General features: G+C 50.8%; 8 protein-coding genes and 1 non-coding gene across 9 annotated transcripts; 5 read left to right on the top strand and 4 right to left on the bottom strand.

Annotated features, from left to right (window-relative positions):
- Positions 1–255: 255 nt before the first annotated feature.
- On the bottom strand, positions 256–2393 carry PV10_05701 (uncharacterized protein). Its single transcript, XM_016370405.1, has 4 exons — positions 1749–2393; positions 1525–1692; positions 1076–1472; positions 256–1020 (listed from the first exon to the last, which is right to left on the bottom strand). Exons 1-4 carry the CDS (start codon positions 1873–1875, stop codon positions 468–470), a joined length of 1245 nt encoding a protein of 414 aa, XP_016222698.1. The 5' UTR covers positions 1876–2393; the 3' UTR covers positions 256–467.
- Positions 2394–3260: 867 nt separating this feature from the next.
- On the bottom strand, positions 3261–4578 carry PV10_05700 (60S ribosomal protein L2-A). The gene is made up of 6 exons (XM_016370404.1): positions 4524–4578; positions 4419–4468; positions 4291–4358; positions 4103–4241; positions 3768–4052; positions 3261–3714 (listed from the first exon to the last, which is right to left on the bottom strand). The coding sequence occupies exons 2-6, from the start codon at positions 4465–4467 to the stop codon at positions 3491–3493; spliced, it is 765 nt and encodes a 254-aa protein (XP_016222697.1). The 5' UTR covers position 4468; positions 4524–4578; the 3' UTR covers positions 3261–3490.
- Positions 4579–6521: 1943 nt separating this feature from the next.
- Positions 6522–8988, top strand: PV10_05699 (uncharacterized protein). The gene is made up of 4 exons (XM_016370403.1): positions 6522–6959; positions 7047–7176; positions 7236–7607; positions 7659–8988. The coding sequence occupies exons 1-4, from the start codon at positions 6592–6594 to the stop codon at positions 8637–8639; spliced, it is 1851 nt and encodes a 616-aa protein (XP_016222696.1). The 5' UTR covers positions 6522–6591; the 3' UTR covers positions 8640–8988.
- A 246-nt stretch (positions 8989–9234) lies between these two features.
- On the bottom strand, positions 9235–12945 carry PV10_05698 (uncharacterized protein). Its single transcript, XM_016370402.1, has one exon. It carries the CDS (start codon positions 12431–12433, stop codon positions 9653–9655), a length of 2781 nt encoding a protein of 926 aa, XP_016222695.1. The 5' UTR covers positions 12434–12945; the 3' UTR covers positions 9235–9652.
- Positions 12946–15491: 2546 nt separating this feature from the next.
- Positions 15492–16436, top strand: PV10_05697 (uncharacterized protein; the record flags this gene model as incomplete). The annotated part of the gene is made up of 1 exon (XM_016370401.1): positions 15492–16436. The coding sequence occupies one exon, from the start codon at positions 15492–15494 to the stop codon at positions 16434–16436; it is 945 nt and encodes a 314-aa protein (XP_016222694.1).
- On the bottom strand, positions 16296–19838 carry PV10_05696 (uncharacterized protein). The gene is made up of 2 exons (XM_016370400.1): positions 19506–19838; positions 16296–19453 (listed from the first exon to the last, which is right to left on the bottom strand). The coding sequence occupies exons 1-2, from the start codon at positions 19703–19705 to the stop codon at positions 16603–16605; spliced, it is 3051 nt and encodes a 1016-aa protein (XP_016222693.1). The 5' UTR covers positions 19706–19838; the 3' UTR covers positions 16296–16602.
- Positions 19839–20588: 750 nt separating this feature from the next.
- Positions 20589–22961, top strand: PV10_05695 (uncharacterized protein). Its single transcript, XM_016370399.1, has 2 exons — positions 20589–21153; positions 21204–22961. The coding sequence occupies exons 1-2, from the start codon at positions 20717–20719 to the stop codon at positions 22753–22755; spliced, it is 1989 nt and encodes a 662-aa protein (XP_016222692.1). The 5' UTR covers positions 20589–20716; the 3' UTR covers positions 22756–22961.
- Positions 22962–22995: 34 nt separating this feature from the next.
- Positions 22996–23378, top strand: PV10_05694 (uncharacterized protein). The gene is made up of 2 exons (XM_016370398.1): positions 22996–23283; positions 23345–23378. Exons 1-2 carry the CDS (start codon positions 23140–23142, stop codon positions 23360–23362), a joined length of 162 nt encoding a protein of 53 aa, XP_016222691.1. The 5' UTR covers positions 22996–23139; the 3' UTR covers positions 23363–23378.
- A 328-nt stretch (positions 23379–23706) lies between these two features.
- On the top strand, positions 23707–23802 carry PV10_05693. The gene has a single exon. It is a non-coding gene; the product is annotated as a tRNA-Gly (tRNA).
- Positions 23803–23889: the final 87 nt, after the last annotated feature.

The following is a 23889-nucleotide window of genomic DNA, read 5'->3' as shown; positions in this document are numbered from 1 at the left end:
CAGAGTTCTGCTGCTCATTACGCTAAGATCCACCGGAGCTGCACTGGCTTGGCATGATTGGCTTTTCTGAACTCTGGGAGCCCACCTGCCCAACAACCTACTGCCACTCAGCTGGTCGCACTTGACTCGGTGATGGACGGACCCACCTGAATATTTCCCACGTGACATGCATCCCGAGCATCCACAAGACGCGACGACGCGACACCACGAAGACGCGATGACGTGAGGAGACAGCCACTGGAGAGAAGAGTCAAGTAAAAGGTTACTCAGGCCGAAATGTTTTATCATGAGCTGCTAACTCTATCATGTAAGATATGTGCCATGTCCAAAGACCACGCCCGAAAACCCGTCTCTGCTCGAATAAAATCGCTCTCCAACGCGAGCGCCGTAGCCACCAACGCCAAACTGCCCTCGATTGATATTTTCTGCTTCTCGGCAGTAGCCTGGTGCGAATGATTACGTTGCAATCAGGTGATCGCGGTTCTTTTGGCTGGGATTGGTGGTGGAGGTGGCTTCTTAGCTCGCGAAGGAGGTGGAGGCGGTGCTGCGCTCTTCTTGAGCGGTGTAAACGACCCACTGCCCTGTGAAGTTGCCGGTGATACAGATTCACCGTAGCCATGATCTGGGCTGCTGTTCGTATATGATCCCGAGTCGTCCGCAAAAATGTCACCCTCATCTAAATTGCGCAGGTTGGAACGAGCTGTCCTAACCATGAGCGAATCACTGGGAACTCGAATCATGCGAGGCATAGTACCTGGAGACAGCTCACGAATCACTTGACGCGGGCTGTCGAGCGTGGTAGACCTCGTATACCCGGGTCGTGAAGAGGAGATGGCAGGAGAAAAGTCGGAGAGGGGGTTCTCCACTGATCTACTAGTCATACTCCGAGCAGATTTGATCGAGGGTCGCACGTCTACTACAGGTACTTCCTCAACAGGTTCAACGTACTGTGTATGCGACCGGACGGTGTTCGATCTGGAGCGCGGTGTGGGTCGGCTTGGACGACCTTGCGATGGGAGTCTGGTCCTCATGGTCAGCTTTTCGAGAAAGAAGACTCTCGGGTGTCAAGTCATACCTTGATGGCCATTCATTTTTAAGCTGCAAGAGTGCGTCTCTGCACTTGTCATGGTAGGCCAACTGAGCATCAAGGAAAGCACCAAGATCGTTGACGCTGTCAGGGTCGGACTCGCGGACCTCTTCCATTCGTCGCATCACATCATCGGCGGATTCTTCGTATTTGGCCTTTTGACTTCGAAGTTCTTCCTCGACTCGGAAGTCCTCCCTTTTCGCCTTCTGCATTTTGGCCAGGGACGTGTCGTATGCCAGCCGTCTGGTTTCAAGTTTCTTGCGAGCCGCTTGGTATTCTTTCATCTGCACGAGCGATCGCTCCAATGACTCAAGCCAGGAGGTGGTGGCGCCGACTATCAAAGTTTCCTGGGCGCGTGCTAGTCGTTCATGGCTTCTTCCCATCACTAATCACCACGAGTCAGATTGTTGAGGTTATTTAGAACCGGGACAACGTACTTATAAGGCATTGGCCGTACTCTGAATCTGATTCAAACTCTTCACCGTGAGAAATCATTGTTCCACCCAGATGGGCGATCGGTAGCGTCTTCTCCTTGCCCTCTATCTCGGATCTTTTGGAAATAGCCTTGACATGTGCATTCATGGAGCGCTGCATCTTTTCGAGCCCTGAAACAGAATGGTCAGTTGTCTAGTTCCGAGGATAGAGCAATGGGTGTACGTACCCTCCTGGCGCAGGGCCATCTCAAGCTCCATTGCTTTGAAGTCATCGGAGACGTTGGTCTTGACTTCTCCGCCCATGCGTTCCCCAGCCCATTGCTTGAAGCGATCCAGTTTCTTATTGACATTCATTGTGCGGGTGAGCTGGACAGGGTGGCGGGGCTCGATAAAGGGCTACCTATCGGTCAGGTGCGAGGTGGGAGGGAAAGTAGACGGAGGGAGGACTGTAGATAAGCGTGGGTTATGTGATGTTGGAACAAGCGAGCGACAAGTGACGAGTGACGGAGGGCCGGCGGCGGTGCGGAATTTCTGTTGGAATGCAACCACAATCAACTAGAAGTGGGAAGTGAGCGAGGAGCAATGTCCGGCTGACTTGACAATGTTGGTTAGTGAGCAGCAGGCGCGGAATAGTAACAACGACGGCGGCAATCGAGAACAGAAGAAGATCAGACTACTACCAACAAACGAATGTATGCTGCTGAAGAACCGATTCTGGAACCTGGAACAAGGAAGGAGGGACGATCCAACAAAAAGGGCACCAGGGCCAAACAAGCCATTCTTTTGAAATGGAGACCTTGGAACCAGCAGGCCGTTGAGCGAAGCGGCAACTCTGACGCGGACACTGTTAGGGAGCAGCGAGACAGCCCAGTAACCACCAACAGGGCATGCCTCATTGCTATCATGACACAGGGCATGTCTCTCACCGAAGGGCTCCATCAAGACTCCTGGCGAACCAGTCAACAAGAAGAGTTCCGCATGTTAGACACCGTCGTAATCAGGAACCCACAATTTCCCTAAGCATACGCATTACGGAGTACTTCTTTTTTGGACCCTTCCAGGTGTCCAGACTGCCCAGCCGTGCCCGCGTCCAGACTGTAGGCCATTTTTTGCCATGGGCTTGCTAGAGACTACCCCTGACCTTAAACCCTCTTCTAGCTTGTCCTCCACCCCGAGCCCCGAGCGCCCTTTGGGACTGGAGGGCTCCTGCGCCACCCCGTGCCTTTGAAAGCCTAACCCACCTGGTTGAGGCAAAGTCTGATTTTGGCTCCAATAAATCTCTGTATTGGCTGTTATAGTAACAGGTACCAAGACACGTGTTGGGACACACCATGAAAATTCTCCGTCCCTCTTGTCTGTTTTGTACGTGTCCTTGTGCAAGCATGGTAGGCATATCGAGGGAACCTTGTAGCCGCTCACGCCGCTGTGCCGCTACATCTTCCGTCGCTAGGACCGATTGTAAGCAGCACCCATCTCACAGACAACTTCTACGAATACTCTTTTGTGGCGCAACTCCGCCCCCGCCTATCTACTATATCGACTCGGGTTTGCGAAATTGCCAGCACGTCTGTAGACTGTCCGTCAAGATTCAGGAGAAGTGACAGCCCATAGGCGTCCACCACGCCCACAATTCTACCACGCAGACCTCCCGACACTACTAATAAATGTACATTATGCACATAGCGTCACTTTTAACACAAGGTCGAGGTCGAGGTACATGTTCCCTGAGCACAAAGTTACTGCAACTTCCTTTTCAAGTATTGTTTGTCTGAAGTGTGTTTGGAATATGGTTGATTTTGGAGACTGTGTTTCATTGGCCTATGGTGATGCGTAATTCGAGTGCTCAGCCTGCACTGGGACCTTGGTCGATGCATCAATGACCTTCCCCACGTTTCTCTGTGACCGTCTCAAAACTAGAGCTACAACTCAATTCGCGCCGTTTTGCCAGTTGCTCAAATAGCTAGACCATCTAGTCCTTGGTCTTTTGAGTACCGCGGAGTAGACCAGTTCTTCGGGCGGCGATGAGACCAGCCTTTTGACCTTGGGCGGCATATCTGGAGATGGTGGATGCTTTACCAATATGTTGATGGTTACCACCACCGTGGGGATGGTCGACGGGGTTCATGGCAACACCACGAGTCTTGGGCCATGAGTTGCGCTTGACGGCGAACTTATGCTTGGCGCGGGATGCCTCTGTATCGTTGTTAGCCAGAGATCACAAAGCATCGAACCCAGGTCGTCCTTACTGAGAATGGGCTTGTCTGTTCGTCCACCACCGGCCACAATTCCCACCATGCCTCGAGCCGAGCTGAGAATGACCTTCTTCGCGCCACTGGGGAGCTTGACTCGGGTTTTGCCCTCATCGGGGTTGTGTCCAATCACCGTCACATAGTTGCCAGATGTTCGTCCCAAAGCACCTCGGTCACCGGTCTTCTCTTCCACGTTCGACACAACGGTTCCTTCGGGGAGTGATCCAACAGGCAAGATGTTTCCAATCGTCAAGCTGGCATTCTTACCGGCATAGATGAATTCTGCAACCAGATCAGTACCCAGGCACTATACAGGCGGAAGGGCGACGTACGGCCGGTGAAGAGACCTTCGTTGGCGATGAAGGTTTCGACTCTATCCTTGAATTTGTAGGGCGATCTGAATGACACTCGTGCGAGAGGGGCACCTCGACCGGGATCGTGGATGATTTCTTTTACCACACCTCGAACATACTGTTTATCCGTCAGTCCTGAGTCCATTCATGTTCCTCAAACAACTTGCCCCGTGACGCTCTGAGAAGTCGAGTTGTCGGAATTTGGCAGGTGCGACTCGGAGTCTCTGGTGGGCGGCTGTGAAATTTCAATCAGTTTCAAGGACGGAAGGTCGTAGGAGGAGAGATTCAGGCGTACTGAAAATAGAGCCGCGGCCCTTTCGCTGATTTCGAATAACGCGACCCATCCTATACAGCGGTTAGATTGAGTTGCGCTGACGAGACTTGACTGTTGGTCATTTACCTGGCGGTTGTCGATGGATGAGGTCGATGTTGAAATGCAGGCAATTGAAGATATGGAAAAATGGACAGTCTGCGGGAAGTGCGTTTGGTTGTTCCAAAAATCCAAAAAGGGCTTAGCATTGAAATCTTGGCATTTGCTGTGATTGGTCGACAGTCGTCATGACCACAGACCTCCGTCTTCTGTTGATTTGTACAACAACTTTCTCAACCTGTTTTCTCTCATGAATGAAATTCCAGCCAGCGCGAGACAAACTCAGAAGAGTTCATGTCTTTGGGGCTTTGGCGATAGTCTTGGAATGTTGTTTGAGTGCAATAGCCTCTCCTTGTAACAGACGCAGATCTCCATGGCTGGGTCAATTACTGATCAACCATGCTCCGATGGTCCAACTTCTCCTCCTGACCATTCCGCCTTGTTCGCTGAATGCGAGGCCTTTGCTGTTTTCTGCACCAAACATTGGTCCCACATTGACAGGCTTCAAGACGGCTCGAGCCTTTCTCAATCGCTAGAATTGCGAGAGAGAGAGAGAGAGAGAGAGAGAGAGAGAGAGAGAGAGAGAGAGTACGTTGGTAATTTTTGACATTAGGAACTATCCTACCAGCAGTCTCGACCATGTGACAGGCTTAAATAATCAATATGACATCGGGGGGTACTAGAGAGTGGCCATCAATGGGTGTGTTGACAACAATTCATTCTTTCACTAAGGTAGGTGAGGCTGAACAGAGGAAGCGAGATCCGAAGGTGTGCAAGTTTGCCAACTGAATTTTGACTAGAGACCGTGGGGTCTGGATTTGTGTCAAGATTGCTTACCCTCTATCATGGTCATTCAATAATCTCGTTCTCAAATATGGAAATCCTTTGGGGGATGAGTTGCGCCTTTCCACCCCGTTTGTTTGGCGGCAATGAGCAGAACCAACATTTTGTTGACTCACAGCAAATGGTCACGTTCAAGCAGTTCCAGTCCCAGTCCCAGCTCCGTCGCTTGGGGCCAACCGGAGTACTCCGCATGCGCCAGTTGAGGGGGAATGCAAAGCCTTTTGCGGCTTGAAGCGAACAACAGAACAGATCACGGCCGCTTTGTATGATCTAAACCATGGTTGGACTCTCGTGAGAACTATCAAGAGGTGTGACGGTTAAGGGCGGCAGCAAAATTTCAGATGATATATTTCTATTTGCTCCAAACATTCGGGTGCTTGCCTGACAATTTTGAGTTATGTTGGCTGGGCGTAGCGTAGCCTCTGTGCCACACTTTGCTTATAAAAGGCATCGATACCACCCCTCGTCTAATTTTTTCTCTTTCTCCTTCGTCATCTGTGTAGGAGACTCATCTCTAAGCTACTCTTGTCTGGTCTCAAAAGGGACTGTGATGACATTCCATCTGGGCTATAAGGCTACACTCGGTCGCTTTCTTCGGAATGTTGGCGTGGGAGTCCTCTTACTGAACAGGACGAGGCGGTGACTCTCAAAGCCTCAGGGCTCTTGGAATACCCTAGGTATAGAACCCAAGGTACTCCGTATATGGATGAACGAGATACTGGTGGTCAACTTGGCTCGAGCGAGCCGGTGTGACTCCAGGGCCGCATCACCTTCGTTCTAATCGGGGGTGAACTGCCTGCGGTTTTCACTCATCTTGGCGGTGTACCTCCATACTCCGCCGATGCATCTTTCCAACTCGCGTGGAAACCTCCCTCGATTGATCCTAAGGGTGGTGTGCCCACTTCCCGACCTCTCGGTCCTTAGTCCCTACAAGGAGCACGTGGAATTAGGATGAAGCAATTGCCACAGATCTAAAATAAAGATGAGGACCAACAGGGAGCAATGTAGAGTGTGATTGGCACGCGTAACTTGCGCGCCAATGTATGTCGAAATCTAGTACTCCGTAGAAGTACGACGGCCAACTGCCAACTGCCATTTGCCCTTTGACATTGCTACTAGCGGTGGCTCGACGCAAGTTGACTTTGTTGATTCCATTTTATGACATGTTCTCTAACCCGACCACCTCCTTCCTCAATAACCTCGCACCTGCCCTCCATAATCTCGTGGACATTCTAAATTTTTCTCATCCTCGACCATGGCCGATTCCGATAGCTCGTCCCTGTCTTCTGCCCCGTCCTCTGACGATGAGGAAATGGAGTTGAAAATGTCCAAACCCACTGGGTTGAATCGGTACTTCAAGCCTGCGCCAAAAGCAGACCCGACTCCTGAACCGCCGAAACGCGCTCCTTCCCCCCCTCACGAGTATACCTTGGCCGACAATGAAGCGATCGCGTTCCTGGTCATGTTCAGAAGCCGTTTTAGTGACGCGTTTCCTCGGTCACTCCCACATTTTGGACCACAAGACATTGAAAGAGGAGTTGGCGGCCCGGTGCCAGACGAGCATGCAGAAAGGTTACTCTGTGCACTGCTCGGTCTAGTTTTGAATCGGAAGAAAGATGTCGAGTCAGTCATAACCCCTTTGTTCAAACTACGGGCTATATTCTAGCATGCGTTGCTCCAAGAAGATGCAGGCTAACGGGGTTCTTTCAGACGTGGTCACTATGGACGGGCACTCGAAGATGCAGTCTCCAGCAACCATCATCAGTGGCTGACGGCCTGGAAAGGCGTCAGTCCTATACAAGGAGGCAAGACCTTCAACTCCATGTCCCCGGAGGAGCGAGTACGTCGCCCCTTTACAGCTCAGGATTCTTTGTCCCGCTCGTGCTGACCTTGTCGCAGTTGAGTCTCCTCAAAGCCCTCGCCTTGTGGTCCTTGAATCAATCAGAGATACTCCAGAGCCTCATCAAAGAATCGTACAAGCAGACACGAAAGGACGATGACCGCAATCAGCCACGCAGCGTGCAGCCGTGGTTCTCCGATCAATACCGTCGGAAATACTGGCTAGTCGAGGGTCTTGAAGACTCCCACTTCCGCATCTACCGTGAAAATGATGGCAAGACAGCTAAGACCAACACCTGGTTCAGTGTTGCAGGGTCAATCCCCGAGCTTGTGATGCTGGCCGACAAATTCAGTGATGAGCACACTCAGAACTCGAAGGTCAACAGTGACAAATTAAGATCAGCTATTCCCAGATTCGAAGCTGGTGATGAGGTATGAGATGCCACTTTGCGGTCGAGACTGAGAGTACTAATTGTGTGATAGAAACGAAAACGACGCGATTATCGTCTAGCACGCAAGGCTGCATTCTCTCGTCCAGAGCCTGGCTTCTCTCTTTACGAAGGCCGAACGAGGGGCAAGAGAATGAGGTATACCTTCTCCGACGATGAATTTGGTTCAGATGATCCATCCAGCCGGAGGTCCACTCGGAATTCTGGCTTTTCCACCCCACAGGAGACTGGTCCAACTGTGACTGCCAGTGGCAGACAGGTCAAGTCCAGACAAGGGGGTGTCTATGGCGAGAGTATGCTGGTCGATCAACGGAAAGACCTCGAACGGAGTGCGGGTGACGGTCATTTCACGGAGACCAGCGAAGATATGCCTACTACCGTGCCAAGTGGTAGAGGGCCACGCCTCTCTCGATCGGGCCGACCTGTGAGACCTGCAAGACCACGATCAACCCATGAATCTGATTCCGAAAGCGACGAGAATCAGTCGTCAGGAAAAGAATGGAGTGGAGACGAAGACGAAGGCGATGAGTCCGAGCCGGACGTCGAGGGAGATGACGAGGAAATGAGTGATGAGCTTCTCGATCAGGATGACCTGGGGGATGACGACAATACACAAGAAAGCTTGGTGGTACAACTAAGGTATCGAAAGGGCGATGAGCCCACAGGGCATGTCCCTCAAGCACAGCCTCCACCACAGCAGTTGGACTTGAGGCTAACGCCATCAAATGGCAACATACCGAATGGCGCCCTCGACGCGACACACAGCACCAAACCCGTATCATCATTCACACCCTCACCTGTTCCCCTTCCATTATATGACACCATTGACGTTGCACCTCGAATCAACGGAGTGAATGGGATTGAGAAGGCGACGAGTGAAATAGGCGCAGCAGTCAACGGAATCAATGGACCCAAGCCCAGCCTTGAGCAACCCGACAAACACGTCCAGGCTCCCATGTCACCGCCGCAAGAGATTCTGGTGCGTTCTCCTCCACAGGTCATGGATACTTCATAAAGGGCCGTCCAGAAGAAGATACTGGTAGAGTCAAAAAGTGGACCATGAATGTTGCTCAGGGTTGCGGGAATGACCACGCGACAGGATCACGTTAGAGACCTGTAAAGTGAAGCCCAAAAGCAAGACCGATAGGATATTCAATATCCAGGATTTGCCGTGATTGTGCGTATGTACGTGTATGACATGAAGGATTTAATATTCATTAAACTCCATACGGTGCAGCGTGGAAGTTACCTAGGCTCGCGGCTAGGGAGAGTGGAAGCGATAGTGATGTCGATATTGTAGACGAGACCACAGGTTAACTCGTAGATGCGTGTCTACCTTGGGTACTAAAGACTCAAGAAAGCCCGGTAAAGGTCTCTTTTGAGTTGCGCAGATCAATCAATAAATGTGGTTTCTGAGATTGTCGCTTTCCAAGACGGGTGGACACAAATCCTTGAATATAAGGTATTAATATTCTACGAGGCCGTTGTGAGATGAGGGGGTAAGAATTGTCAAGTAGACAATCCAAAGTCAACTATGCCCAAGTCAAACGTCTATGTAGGAAACACATACATACATATATATTTTGAGGAACTCAGTGTAAGGGATGGGAGGTCACTTTCCAGATTATTATTCGACCTATCTCTATAGTACTCACGATGGATTCAATCGCCGTCAAAATCCCAGCCATCAAATCAACATTATGCATACCTGTCTCTACCTGAGAGCCCCTCAACGCGAAAAACAGGAGTCAGTTATTTCCTCAAGACTCTGCCTCTGCATACATTTACCAAAGCCTGACAACTGTCAAAGAAAATCAATACAGGCATCAGGTGGGCTTCCCTTGCCCCATGCATACACAAGGCTCACCCCATCTCTGTCCCGCTGATCGAAAAGGAGATTCCAGCTTGACCTGACCCGTCAGATCATTTGCACATTGTTATTGTTGACACGTCTACCAATCACTCCCCTACTAATAGCAGTCACATCACAACCGTGACAATCCATCTGAACATGACCAACGCCCATGCTCATGCCATAGGGAGCAAGAATTTCTCTCTCAGCAATTCATCTGCACCAGGTCTCTTCTCATGGTCTGCTTCAAATGTCTTGTTTAAGAAGCGAACTGCGTCCTCGGAAACATTTTCGGGAATCGTCGGTTTCTCGTTGTTGCTGCCCACAGCAAAGAGTGTTTGCAACGTGGTCATGGAAGGGAAGGGCCGAGAGCCCGTAAACATTTCGACAATGAGACAGCCAACCGACCAGATATCGGATTTGATGGACTGGCCGCTTTGACGAACCACTTCAGGGGCCATCCAGAAGACACTACCTTGCAGTGAAGTCCTTGTTCCAGGGCCCGCATGAATACCATTGAAGCCTTGCTTTTTGGAGACGCCAAAGTCGGAGATCTTGACGGCTCCCCTGTTGTCGACCAAGATGTTGGCCCCCTTGATGTCGCGGTGAATGATGTTCCGAGCATGTAAATACGAAAGTCCCTCGAGGATCTGTCGAGTAAAGTTGCGCACCAATGGCTCTTGGAAGGTGTTGTACTGCTTCAACATGCCTGCAATGGATCCACCAGCGACGTACTCAAGAAAAATGTTCAGGTGAGAATCGTCGGATGAGGTGCCGAGGTATTGGACAATGTGTGGGTGGCGGAAGCCTTGTAAAAGCTCGATTTCTTGCTTGAGAGCAGCAATCATGCTGGCTTTCTTTTTGTCCCCATCGGTACCTTTAGCTACATCTGGTAGCTCAACCTGTTTGACAGCCATGAGCTCACCAGTGATGGCATGCAGGGCAAGATAGACACTGCCAAAAGAGCCTTCTCCGATCAAGTCTCCCTTCATCCAATTATTCTTGTCAAAGCTGTTACCCTGAAGGAACGAAGTGAGCTCCTGGTCTTCTTCTTCGCCGTCTTCGGCAACAATCACCGACAGTCTCTCGTTGAGGTTATCACCACCAGGGCTTTCGTCGATGAAGCTGGCTCTCGCCGTTTCACTCTGGTTGGCAGTATCGGAGCCACTATCAAAGGAGACATAGGATTTGCGATTGGGCTCGATGGGGGATTCTTCCTGTAAAGGATGGAGGGTGGACGATGCAATAGAATCCCGAAACGCGGCGTTGGGGAGATTGAAACGCGTCGACATAACGGAGAGAGGCCTTGCGGTGGAGGCTCGAAGGTTGCCACCACCATGGGACAACCAAGACTCCGCAATGCTAGGTATGGTGGGGACTGGAGGTGCATCTCTCATGCTCGATGCATAACTAACGTTGCTCATGATGCTCAGGCGGCTGGCGGCTCTACTCATGCGCTGTGAACGTCGCACAGACATCCTCATTGTCTTTTCAATGTCTTCACGCTGATGGGCGGGGAAGTAGGATGTCAGCTCCTGGACGATCATCTCACTGGGTGGTCGAGCACCGAAGAACGAACGTAGCTTTGTATCTTGTTGGCTAGGGATTCGGAGGTGCTGTGCCTCCTGTCGATCATACTCATCGGCGGTGGCGATGACATTTCGGTTCCGGTCTGTAGTAGTGACGGGGGACATTGGTGTTTGAATGTGATGCCAGGATTCGCCAGTCAGTTTCTGGAGTTTGATCTGATTGCGCATGTTGTTGGAGCTCAGAGCGGTGTTGTGCAGCACTTGGGATTCGTCGACGGCGATTTTGGCCGCTTTGCGAATCTCCTCGATATCGGGGGGACCATCGTTGATTCTTCGCAAGATGAGACGGTTTCGTTCCGATCTGGTTGATTCGTTACAGATCTTCATGAGGTCCACATCAGAAACGCGACGGCAATTGGCAGGGTCAGGTTCCAAGCCATTCAAAATATAGAAACAATAATTTCGAAACTGCGACTCCGAAAGAAGCAATTTCTTGAGGACAGTGGATGTGACATCCTCAGCAGTCCTACAGAATTTGATATTGACAACCTTGGTCTGACCACCGTTATGGATGATTTTGATGACGGGGGAACCCTGAGGAAGACCGCCTGGGGTGAGCCCATCAATACTCGAGTTTTGGCGAAGATGGGCCACTCTTGTAGTTTGAGTTGGCATCTGAGGAGTCTCTGGGCGTCTCCCAGAGGTAGAATTGGCCGAGGTGGGTTGACTGAAGTAGCCAGCACTCTGGTTGGATCTTGCAGTTTCCATTGGACTTTTGACATAGTGATGGGATCTGATGGCGGCACCCTGGACATCGGCCAGAGGGGAGCTTGGGCGAGATCCGACCTTGAAGCCAGTACTGGCCGAGTTGAAATTCTGTAAAGCTGAGGGATCAAGTTGGCGGGAGTACCGTTTGCTGCTGCCGGTGCCAGACAAAGAGCCGTGGGTGCGAGGCGAGTCAGAGGAGGAGGGAGTGGCGACGGCGGCGGCGGCGGGGAAGTCGTCAAGGATGGCGAGAGAGTCTCTGTTCCTCTTTGTGCGCATGAGAGAAGCCTTGTTACGGAGCTGCTTGATGGCGACATTGATTCTGACACGGTCTCCTATCTTTTTGATACCCATCTCGGACAATATCTTCTGGTCGCATTCTAATAGGCTTTCCCCAGTAAAATTGTTGAGCCTGAATAAAGATTCATACTGACCGCAGCGGATGGTATGGAGCCACTCGCCCACTCTTTTCTCGTCCCAAGCACGAATCGACTCGAGGCCGTCAAAGGCATCAGAGAATTCCGAGTTGGTCGGAGAGGTGAACAGGCCATCCTGGAGGGCCATGGAGGACGCCTGTGTGCGGTACGAGGCTTCGGAGATGTTACGGGTGGGCAGTTGAATGCTGCCGGCTGTTGAGGCGTACGGAGGTTTGGAGGCTAGCATGGTGGTTATGGCTCAAAGAGTCTGGTCGATGGGCATATTGAGAAAGTGTAGCATCGACGGTCTTCTCTTTCATCTGAATGACATGGTTATCGCTTGTGCTTAAGGGTCCGTGTCTGCAAAACGATCTGATATTTGCCTGAGGGCGTGATCGACAAGATTGATAGAGAGGGATGACGTTGTTAATTGAGGAGCTCTTGCGATGATGGGCTTTGATCGAGAGTGTTGTGGTCAGCGGTTGAGTGTGCTTGTATCAAAGAAACCAAGTGGTGGAGAGTAGGAGAGATGATCGAAGGGTCTGGGGGACAGTGACAGCCGGTGCCTGTCAGCCAGCAGGACGATATCTGAAACGCGAAGGACTGGCCGAACAACGAACAATGAGGAAGATGTGGGTATGGAGGTGCGGATGGAGCAGCGGCGTGATGGTGGACGTGAATGTGGATGTGGACGTTGGCTGCGTGTCAGGTCGGCGTGGGCGTGATCAGTGAGGTTCTTGACCTGCTCCTGAGGGCGTGTGAGGCAGGCACGGGGAACGCTTGGGAAGCCACAGGAAGGAAGGAGTGGAGCGGACCAAGGGCATCAAGAGAATCAGGGGAAGGTGCAATGGGTGCACCAAAAGCCCAATGGAAGCAGCAAATCAGGCTAGTGTGTCACGATGAAACATCCCTGGAGCCAAGGTTCTGGCCTTCTCTGTTCCTGCCTCTGTGTACAGCCCAAAGAGAAGTGAATGGGTTCGTTTAAAGTTGCCACAATTACACACACCATAGACGGCCTGGAATGCCTGGACAGTCGCTCCGTGCTCACAGGGTTTCAGGCACAAGACGCCTTATTTAGGCACCTGTGGACCGCAGATACTGTGTTATCGTTGGAGTTTAATTATTATTAGGTGCCCGCCCGAAAGGTAACTGGCCAGCCCTCAATTTTCAGAGTTGGCGCTTGTCTGCATCATTCGCAACATGGATGAAGAGCCTTGTAACGCTCATAATTGGACTGCTCTCTAGTTAACATTGACAAAACCTTGAATGATGGAATTTGATTCTTGACCGTTGAGAATGGGTCAAATCCTGTATGGGATTCAGTGAATCTGAATAGGTGAAGTTGACTACCAACTATAAGTATGCGTCCTTATAGTTAAGATCGATCGGGTCGGCTAGGCGCGAACGGACGATCTTAGCTGCACCTATGCCCCGGCTGGGGCCGAAGGGCCTTAATCTGGAGCTTGGACAGCCAGTACCAAGCCTGTGCTTCCAAACTCACTACTTACCGTACAATCCAGCTGTACATCAAAAATCACTACAGCATAATCCAACATCGACGTTTCAGATCATCATCCTACATAGAAATGAGCGCCTTGTTCCCTAAACTGTACTAATCACTCCTTGTTGGCCATCTCAGCCACAGACACACATGGTAAGCTCATGTCAGGCTGTTCCGTTGGGCCATGGGAAAGCGGTCACGGGGTTCGTCCCCGTCTCACAACAGGCAGGAGAGCGACGACAATCTCTCAACTGACGAGGGGGCATCTCCTCGACCTGCCAAACTCAGTGCATTTGTTGACGACGATGCACCTCCTACGGCAGCACCCTGCATCATCCAGTGCTCTTTGGCGCCTCATCGAGACCCTCTCGGCTTTGCGAGTGCCGCTGACTTTGAGCTTCATTATGCCAAAGAACATTCGAATCGATGTCTAGCGTGCGGCAAGAACTTTCCCACTGCACACTTCTTGGCCTTGCATACCGACGAGAATCACAACGCCTTCCGTCAAGCCTTGCAAGCCAAAGGTGAGAAGACCTATGCGTGTTTTGTTGAAGACTGTCTCAAATCCTGCTCCTCACCGCAAAAGCGCCGACTGCACCTCATAGACAAACACCTGTTTCCCAAAAACTACAACTTCCGCATCGTCGACTCGGGCATCGACAAGTCCATTTCGATGCTTCGAGATGGCCGCCGCAGACGAGTGTCAACCACATCCGATCAATTATATGCCAGGATTCAGCCAGGCCGTGACTTGAAAGCGGACGGAGATATACAGGTGCAGAAAAAGGGGACCGCTATCGACAACACCGCAGCCTCTGCCACTGGTCATCCTGAGGCTCGATCAGCTAATCCAACTGAGCGACCAGGTTCCAAATCTACCCACCATGTCTCGGATGCCTCGATGAATGACCTGGACCAATCCATGGCAGCTCTACGCTTTGTACCACCAAGTGTCGCGAGTCGACAGCGAAACAATCCCAGACCCAGTTGAAAGTCACAATGATGTATCTGACTCCGAGTCCACATCCACCCAGAAGGTTGTTGAGCCTCCCTTTTGTTCTTCAGAAGACTCAGCACCATCTACTACCTGCGTGCCTGCGTGCCTGCCTGCGTGCCTCCATTTCCTCTCACGTGCCTGCGCTCCTCTCCTTCCCCTCACGAGGCTTGCAACATGCCATTTCTCTTCTCCGCAGTCCCTCCCCTCCACAGGCCCAAATCACGAACAACACCAATACCAAGTCATCACTGTCAATCCTCCCACGCCTCCATATCCCTGGGCCATTTGCTGGAGAAGATACCCCGCGAACCACTCCAACTGTGACAAATTTTGTCCAAGATGCACCAAGTGGGAAAGGCTATCAGAAACTTGGAGAAGGCATTCCGATGTCCAAAGTGTGCACGTCCATCACCACCAGCTTCTGTGCTTCACTACGACGACAGCTTCCACACTCTTGAACGAAACCCCTCATGCCTTCCTCCACCTCAGTAGCGCGAGAAGTGGCCTGTCGGGTTCACCACTCGACTTGAACGAAAAAGGCACAGGGGTATCCATAGAGCCTCTTCTTGGGCTTGGTGCGGGGAAAACCTTTAATATCAACAACTACATATCCCCCCATACCTCACCAACAGCTTGAGGATTCTGATTTCTCGAGCAGCAAAAGGTCTTGGAACACCCGGTTTGCACCAAGCGTAGACTGGTTCCAGCTCTTTCAGAGGACAATATTCTACGCTTCCAGAGGCCAGGAACGAGTGAGGATCTGACAGCTTGCTTCTATACTTCGTATCCCCTCAACCATCTCTCATCATGGCGGCGACAGTCACAGTTCATGCTTTGGACGCGGGTCATATCACCATTGCCGAGCGCTTCTTCATTGTCCCGTCTGATCCAGACGCCAAACATACCGTGCCCTCATTGTCGTTCCTCGTTCAGCACAAGAACCCTTCCACTGGCCAAATTACCCGTATCGTCTGGGATCTGGGCATGCGCCGTGATCTCAACCTCTATCCGGCGGCACTTCAAACTCATATAGAATCTCGACGGCCCGTCGACACCATGCCTGACGTAGTGGCTTCGCTGTCTCGAGGCGGCCTCACCGTTGATGACATCGACTACGTCATGTTTAGCCACGTGCACTATGACCATGTCGGCATGCCACGCGATTTTACCAATCCCAAGACAAAGTTTATTGTCGGTAACGGCGCCCTCGATCTTCTTAGCGGAAAGACAAAGCACGATCTGGGCAAGCACATGGTTTTTGAGGCGGATCTATTACCGACTGACCAAGCTGTCGAACTGCCTCCCAACGACAACTCTTTAGCCGATAGTCCATACCAATGGACACCACTTGCCAGCTTTCCACACGCCATCGATTTCTTTCACGATGGCAGTGTCTACATCCTCGATGCCCCAGGTCATCTCCCCGGACACATGAATCTGCTGTGCCGCATCTCCAGCAACCCGACCAAGTACGTCTGTCTGGCGGGCGATTCCTGTCATGACGTCCGTCTGTTGAGTGGAGAGAAGGATATTGCTACGTGGACTGATGAGACTGGCCGACATTGCTGTATACATGTCGACATCCCTAAAACCAAACAAACACTGGCCAGACTTTATTCGGCGTCTAAAGACGGCATTCACCTCGATGGTGAGGCAGCCAATGCCCAAGTTGAAATCGTTCTCGCGCATGACTATGCGTGGGAAGCAGATGCTAAGAAGGCCGGCAAGTTCTTTCCTGGCGCCTTGAAGTAGATTATTTTGCATGATGACGCCAGATAGTATAAATCGATGTGTCTTTGACGTTGCTCTGTTCCTATCGATCCCCGTGTTCAAGAATGAAAGCTTGAGCCACTGTTGGTTCCGAAAGACGTAATCGTCTAATGATCAATGGTATTCCGGGGAGGGGCATGACTTTTTCTTATACAATGTAGTCAGACCCTGTTCCCCTGCATGTTATCCAAAAGTCCTTTATGATCTCATTCGTCTTTCGTGCACCCCTTAACATATCGATTTGCGCTAGAAATCGGTGCCGCTGCTCCAAAGTCGTCGCTCTCAGTGCTTTGTCACTCAGCACTCGTGACTCATCCTTGATAGCCTCTCGCAGAATCTGCTTGGTCAGTATCGCTTGCTTTCGCGTAAATCTTCTCAGACATTCGGCGAGATTCTCAAGCTCAGACCGAGCGCATTCACCGCCAAGGAGGCGCAAAATAAGCCCCAGAATCTCTGGGCTAAATCGTTCAAGCGCAAACTTCACCTGAGCGTCGACGCCCACCAGGGAAGAATGGTCGGTCGCACTGACATCTGCAAACGCCCCAAAGAACGCTGCTGCTGCACGTCGTGGCAGTGTATCCGGCTCCGAGAGCACCAACAGCCCCAGGACCATCGCCGGGATGAATGTACCTTCGGTTTGTGGGGATTGAAACCAACCCTGATTCCATCTGCCAAAGAGTCTCGTGAGAAATTCAAGCGAGCTCGATAGGAAGCTACTACTGGGGAGTTGACCTGAGCTTTCGTACTCAGTCAAGATACGCTGCTGGAGATCGGTAATACGGGCCCAAACTCGGCTGACCTGGGCGTGAGCTCCGTCGCGCTCTATAGAGGCAACGAAGCCGGACGCACAAGCCATGGTGCAGTCGATATTGGGATTTTCAAGGGTGATCAAGCCAATCACGAGGTTGGCGCCGACGCTGTCAGAAAATTTAAAGGGTGATGGATGTTGTTCAGTGAAACCGGACCGAATAAATTCGCAACAAGCCTCAATAAATCCGTTATCGGCTCTGTCGCCAACCTTTTGGACAATGAGTGAGTATAATTGGAGCACGTTTGATTGAACATATGCCCCTTTCCCTTCAAGCCAGATCGTACGGTCACGAGACACCGTGCTATCAAGATCGATTGGTGTTTCAGACGGTGCTCGTGAACCCTTGCCAATTGAAGCAAGCGTCTGCATGGCGTCCGTGCAACAAGTCAACACCGCCTCCGTATCTGATTGATCAAAAGCATCTATGCTGATCAAGCGACCAGTGGCAGACAAGAGTCTAGAGAGTGGCTCCGCCTTTGCAATCTCGTCTGGAAGAGCCTGGATGACGGCGCTCACTGAAGCAAAAATTCGATGCCGTTCCGTCTCATCAAGGTCGCCTATGGTATCCAAAGCAGCCATGAAGTGAGGAAGACCTGGGGCGAGTATGCTTCTCTGGGAATCACACAAGCTGTAGACCGCCCGCGAGGCTGGCATTGCGGATCCTGGAGAATGCAAGGAAGAGAAGAGAAAGTCGAGGATAAGGAACAGGCTGGTGGAGTGGCGCTGCAGATATCCAATGTTCTCTGTGACGAAGCGAATGCTGGTTCGCCTAGCTTTATCTGGAATCGCCGCACTCGGGTTGAGGACCTGAGTCCAGCCGGCACTGTTGAGTACGGCGGTGACGATGGGATCGTAAATCTCAGGATCCGAAGACATTGTATCTGAGAATGCGGTGAAGACAAACATGCCCGCTTCAAATATGGACCAATCCACCGTGCCCTTCTGCCTGAGGACAACCTGGGCAGTCTCTTCTATAAGGTCTTTGCCGAGTAAAGAAAAGGCAGACTGAAAGAAGTCGAACACGTCGTAGCGAAAGTCTTGAAACTTGGCTCGTTCGTCTGGCTCCCAGTCCATGGTTGAGTCGGACATTTGATTTAGAGGCATCCTGACTTTCAGCAAGCATGCTTGACAGGCATCAGCAGCAATATCATGTAGGAGCTGTTCGGCCTCGGAGTCTGGGTCCCAGTCTATAAAGCCTTCGACCATCTGGCTGACTTTTTCGACAGCCACCTGACACGCCAAGTCCTCGACAGCTGCAACTCCATCGCACCGCAAGAGCTGTCGGAGCTGTTGGAAGGCCATATTGTACGTGTCAATTCGTAGGTAGTCCGAATTAGTGGTATCGACCTGGCCGATGAGTATTTCTAGGAATTCGACATACAAAAGGTCGTCAGCATCCCAGTTACCACTAACGAGGCGAGTCATCAGGGTATGTGCGGTCCGAGAATGACATATGGGTGCGGGAAAGTCATTTATGGCGTCACTGCTAAGTCTGGGGTAAGTCTGCTGCAATGAGATGAGCAGCTGAAGAACAGAATGGCTCAGATTGTCATGGTCGAGCAAATCTGCTAGGGTTCGGATGCATTTTCGTACACTGTGTTCTATCATCTTCGACTGATTATTATCCGCATGAAATTCTGCGTGTCGTGTGCGACTGGCCCAGAAAGGTATGGCCTTCATCAGGTGCCGGACGAGTTCTGAGGCCTGGCCTGGAGATGGATTTGCTGGGAGGTGATTGCCAATTGACAGGCTTGGCAGCAAGTGATCGAGAAGGGCTTGCATTAGGAGCCAGGCATCATAACAATTGACAGCGACTCGAGCTTGTAGATTTCCTTCGTCTGAGGCTGTGGAAGACAGACTGGCAAGATCTTCGGCGAAAGTCTTGATCAGTAGGATGAGTGCCGCCATTTGTTTCGCTGAGCATTGTTTGATTTCCTCGATCATTTTCAGGATTTCAGGTAAGTTATTTGGGGCAACGTAGTGTCCACTCAGAAAGCAGGCAAGAACGTGTCGGATGGGAAAAGGCCAGTTTGAGTCGGGTTTAGCAAAGAGAGTAGTCAATGCCGAGCATAGTTTTTGAAGGACTAACGGCACATCTGGGATCACGGAGAGCTGAAGATAACGAGAGACCAAGGATTCAAGGAGATAGCTCCTCATTTGATCATTCTTTCCGATCTGGTCGTCATCCCTACAGGATACGTTAGTGGTGTTGCAGCGTCATGTTGTTGCTCTGAACGCACCAACAAGCGTTGATCTTGACTATCAAAGTATGAGCGCCATAGAAGCGTACGGTTGAGTCATCTCGGCCGAGGAGATCAAGGCCAAGCTGCCAGCTAGTCTGCTGTCGCTGCAAATGCTGGATCTCCCTCTGGATCTCTGCAATACGATCCGGGGAAGATTGATTTGCAGGGCTATACAACTCTGCGATGAGTTGCTCCATGGTGATCGAAGTGTCGGTGTCGGCAGGACAACATGACTTGTCAGATGAAGAAGCGTAATGGGCTGGCTCAGCAAGACTGTGAAGCCGCTGATGGAACGAGCGACCGAAACAGAAGCCCGCACCCGCTTTATTCACTCTGTGTTGGACGAGATCGATATAGGTGATGGTGCGAATGGGCAGAATTCTGGTGTCGCAGGCTGAACGACCCTTGAATAAGAATCAAAGGCCACGGCTTGATTCGAGAACAACAAGACAAGATGCTCGGAGTGGGCAAGTCCTGGGATTTTGACGAGGCAGATGGTCAGATACGTGAAGGTCTCATTGTGGAACTGATGATGCGGAAGTCTGGCTTTTTGGAACGTTCAATTGCCCTCTCCTTCAAAATCTGCGTGAGATTGATTGTTAACGTGATGGACATCGGGCAGGTGCATATGGGCCCCTCGAATATGGACCATGCAGTGCCTACCTTACGTGCCTGATTCTCATGTGCAGCCTTGTGCTTGGCATGTTTTAATCATTTGGTTCTGCGGACTTTATCAGAAGGAACTCAGTAAGGCGCTTTGTCTGGATTACTGAGGGAAAGAGCCTGAGAGTCTACGACTAATAAAGGCATCTTTGCTCCTGCCAATAAACTACCTTGACTCTTGAGACCAGACCATGTTCCTTTTTTGATATCATTTTGGCGGATGCAGGAAGCAATTAGAACCTCAAACTATTAAAGACCGAGAGAATTGCATTTTATGTGCTGCATGTATATATGGCCTGCTCTGTGACCTTTTCCCTCGAGGCGAGGTGCCTGCCCCCGCCCCGCTTGGCAGATACCCCAATTCTTCCTTGATGGTATTCCTCCAGTGAGTGAGTGACAATGACAACCACGATTGGTGACTTTGACTCCTACATCATCTCATCCACCAATCACACTATCATTTGGTTTATTCCAACAATCGACTCTTGTTCATCTATAGATACCGCCCATTCTTTGAATTATTTGGCAGCCTCGGTTCCACGTCGATGCGCCGCTCACTGGTTCGACTGCGATCCTTGTTCCGACGGCCGTCGACCCCAGTCTCGATCGCTGTTGGCTACCCTTCGCACCTCCCCTCGGTTCGATCCTTCTCATCCTCCTGCTCCCTTCAAAGCCTCGAAATGGAGACCGTCGACACCTCAAAGCGCCTGTCGCAGTTGCGGGACCTGATGCGAAAGCACGAGCTAGATGTGTACATTGTTCCTTCAGAGGACAGCCATCAATCAGAGTACATCGCCCCCTGCGATGCAAGAAGAGAATACATTTGTGGCTTCAGTGGCTCGGCTGGAACGGCAGTCATCACTCTCGACAAGGCTGCTTTGGCTACCGATGGGCGGTATTTCAACCAAGCGGCGAAGCAGCTCGACCACAACTGGTCCTTATTGAAACAAGGTCTTGAAGATGTGCCCACATGGCAGGAATGGTAAGGCTCGTCACATGTTGCCCAGAGTCTAATGACTGAGCTGAACCTAGGACTACAGAGCAGGCCGAGGGAGGCAAGGTGGTTGGTGTCGACCCCACTGTCATCACTGCTTCTGATGCTCGGAAACTGAGTGAAACTCTAAAGAAGAAATCACACGCAACTTTGGTGGGAGTTTCACAGAACCTGGTCGATGCCATATGGTCCGAAAGACCAGCGCGGCCAGCCGAGCAGGTCATGGTTCTCTCCGACAGGTATGCCGGAAAATCCTACCTGGACAAGCTGGACGAGTTGCGGAAAGAGTTGCAAAAGAAAAAGGCCGTTGGTATGGTGGTCTCGATGCTGGATGAAGTGGCATGGCTCTTCAACCTTCGTGGAAACGACATCCCCTATAACCCTGTCTTCTTCTCCTACGCCGCCGTCACCCCAACCTCCGCCACCCTCTATGTTGATTCATCCAAGATCTCAACAGATGTCGAAGAACACCTGAGCAGCGTGGTTCAGATCAAGCCCTATGACGCCTTATTCTCCGATCTCACGGGCATTGCTGAAGCAGCAGCTACTGAGGCAGATCTAGAGCTCTCCAAATCCCATCCTCCCAAGCTCCTCCTATCTAATAAATCGTCGTGGGCTCTGAGTCTCGGTTTGGGTGGCGAAGACAAAGTCGAGGAATCTCGAAGTCCCATCGCCGATGCCAAAGCCATCAAGAACCAAACCGAATTGGAGGGCATGCGACAGTGTCATATTCGAGACGGTGCGGCTCTGATCGAATTCTTCGCCTGGCTGGAAGAAGAACTCGTCGTCAAAGGTTCATGGATTGACGAGGTTCAAGCGGCTGACAAGCTGGAGGAAATTCGGTCTCGAGGCCAACACTTCAAAGGCCTCTCATTCCCAACTATTTCTTCCACTGGTGCCAATGCTGCTGTCATTCATTACTCCCCTGAGCGTGGCAACTGTTCTCTAGTCGATCCCAAGGCGGTCTATCTTTGCGACTCAGGTGCCCAATACCTCGACGGCACGACTGACACCACCCGGACACTTCATTTCACCAATCCTACGGAGATGGAGATCAAAGCATACACCTTGGTGTTGAAGGGTGTCATCGGTCTCGATCGAGTTGTATTTCCCAAAGGTACTACCGGCTTTGCCATTGACGCCTTTGCTCGACAGCATCTGTGGAGGGAGGGCTTGGATTATCGACATGGAACTGGGCATGGAGTTGGCTCTTTCCTGAATGTGCACGAAGGACCAATCGGCATCGGAACGCGCGCAGCATACTCGGAGGTCTCCCTGAGCATTGGCAATGTCATTTCGGATGAACCAGGGTACTATGAAGATGGCAACTTCGGCATTCGAATTGAAAACATGATCATGGCCCGGGAAGCAAAGACCAACCACAAGTTTGGCGACAAGCCGTGGATTGGCTTCGAACACGTCACCCTGGTGCCCATGTGTCGAAAGCTGATTGATCCATCGTTGTTGGATAAGGATGAGATTCAATGGCTGAACGACTATCACCAGGAGATTTGGGAGAAGACGAATAGCTTTTTCACAAAGGATGACAGAACAACCAAGTGGTTGAAGCGAGAAACGGCCCCTATCTGATGAGAGTTGGTCATCGTCTCCCTGACGTATAACAGCGCACAAGATACCAACATCAACTGCCTAGATTTAGAAGACCTGAAGAATAGTTGCGCATCCTCGTGCAAATTTATTTACAGGACTGTCTTCGTCCGTGACACCATTGGATACAAGATTCGAGTAGAGATGGCTGGATGGTCATAGGTGGACACGTGGTAACCCCAACTGGGACAGTGACGATCCCACCTTTCAAAGCAGGTTTGTCAACGCCACCCAACCCAGGCTGCCACAAGAGATACATATAGGTCTCTACATACTCATTTGAAGCTCGAATCTTCATCATTATAGAGCATACATACTACTGCAACTCCGTACTAGTTCAATCTGATAGCATCAGCCACAACAACCATGAATGTACCCAAGTTCAACGAGCGTGAGAAAGCACTGGAGAATGAATACATCAGAAAAAGAGAAGCGGAGAAATTCAAGCCGGCACCACAGCCTGGAGCGAACCAAGGGGCACCGAAACAGACAGGAAACTCTGGCCAGACTGTGAGTCGTCATGTTTGATCCAGGACCCAAGGGCCATTCCGTTACTGACCTTGATAATTAGACTGGAAATCAAAAGTGACCATCACGAGGAAGGCTTGCATGATAATGTGCGAACTGCTCAAACCTGCACGTATCGCGAAATCTTCTAAAGCAATCCAAAGCAGAAAATTAATCTCATATCATTTATAATCTTCTAAAGCAATTCAAGGCAGAAAGTCAACCTCATATCATTTTTGTAGTGACTTGTGTCATGACTTGTATCGAACACACTTGGTCACTGAAATTCAGATCTCATTTTCCCCGGCTCCGATGTGTTTTGCTGTCTCCACCGCCCATATACCAGGCATCAGTTAAATATCCACTTTATTCTCCCCCCAAATAATGCTCTATTCATATGTTTTACTGTCCAAATTCCAATCAAAAGTCCCGTTGGTGTAGTGGTAACATTATTGCCTTCCATTTCAGTTCGAGTAATTGTAAGCTTAGCAATAGCCTCGGGTTCAATTCCCGAGCGGGACATGTTGTTTTTGTGTTCTTTTCTTTTTGAATATGATAATGAGGTTTTAATTTGGTGATTAGAAATTTCTTTTTGGTGAGAGGAGGCAT

Source organism: Exophiala mesophila, assembly GCF_000836275.1.
Source record: "Exophiala mesophila strain CBS 40295 unplaced genomic scaffold supercont1.4, whole genome shotgun sequence".
Taxonomy (NCBI): Eukaryota; Fungi; Ascomycota; class Eurotiomycetes; order Chaetothyriales; family Herpotrichiellaceae; genus Exophiala; species Exophiala mesophila.
This window is presented reverse-complemented; position numbering and strand designations above follow the sequence as displayed.

What these genes read in the sequence shown, in the direction of transcription:
- PV10_05701 (XM_016370405.1), bottom strand. Translation starts at nt 1,875, where the DNA reads ATGAATGTCAATAAGAAACTGGATCGCTTCAAGCAATGGGCTGGGGAA. An exon ending in GATGGCCCTGCGCCAGGAGG is followed by an intron (nt 1,693 to 1,748) that starts GTACGTACACCC and finishes ATTCTGTTTCAG; the next exon opens with GGCTCGAAAAGATGCAGCGC. An exon ending in AAAAATGAATGGCCATCAAG is followed by an intron (nt 1,021 to 1,075) that starts GTATGACTTGAC and finishes CATGAGGACCAG; the next exon opens with ACTCCCATCGCAAGGTCGTC.
- PV10_05700 (XM_016370404.1), bottom strand. Translation starts at nt 4,467, where the DNA reads ATGGGTCGCGTTATTCGAAATCAGCGAAAGGGCCGCGGCTCTATTTTC. An exon ending in GGGCCGCGGCTCTATTTTCA is followed by an intron (nt 4,359 to 4,418) that starts GTACGCCTGAAT and finishes GAAATTTCACAG; the next exon opens with CCGCCCACCAGAGACTCCGA. An exon ending in ACTTCTCAGAGCGTCACGGG is followed by an intron (nt 4,242 to 4,290) that starts GCAAGTTGTTTG and finishes ACGGATAAACAG; the next exon opens with TATGTTCGAGGTGTGGTAAA.
- PV10_05699 (XM_016370403.1), top strand. Translation starts at nt 6,592, where the DNA reads ATGGCCGATTCCGATAGCTCGTCCCTGTCTTCTGCCCCGTCCTCTGAC. An exon ending in AATCGGAAGAAAGATGTCGA is followed by an intron (nt 6,960 to 7,046) that starts GTCAGTCATAAC and finishes GGGTTCTTTCAG; the next exon opens with ACGTGGTCACTATGGACGGG. An exon ending in GATTCGAAGCTGGTGATGAG is followed by an intron (nt 7,608 to 7,658) that starts GTATGAGATGCC and finishes ATTGTGTGATAG; the next exon opens with AAACGAAAACGACGCGATTA.
- PV10_05698 (XM_016370402.1), bottom strand. Translation starts at nt 12,433, where the DNA reads ATGCTAGCCTCCAAACCTCCGTACGCCTCAACAGCCGGCAGCATTCAA.
- PV10_05696 (XM_016370400.1), bottom strand. Translation starts at nt 19,705, where the DNA reads ATGGAGCAACTCATCGCAGAGTTGTATAGCCCTGCAAATCAATCTTCC. An exon ending in GTCAAGATCAACGCTTGTTG is followed by an intron (nt 19,454 to 19,505) that starts GTGCGTTCAGAG and finishes CGTATCCTGTAG; the next exon opens with GGATGACGACCAGATCGGAA.
- PV10_05695 (XM_016370399.1), top strand. Translation starts at nt 20,717, where the DNA reads ATGCGCCGCTCACTGGTTCGACTGCGATCCTTGTTCCGACGGCCGTCG. An exon ending in GTGCCCACATGGCAGGAATG is followed by an intron (nt 21,154 to 21,203) that starts GTAAGGCTCGTC and finishes AGCTGAACCTAG; the next exon opens with GACTACAGAGCAGGCCGAGG.
- PV10_05694 (XM_016370398.1), top strand. Translation starts at nt 23,140, where the DNA reads ATGAATGTACCCAAGTTCAACGAGCGTGAGAAAGCACTGGAGAATGAA.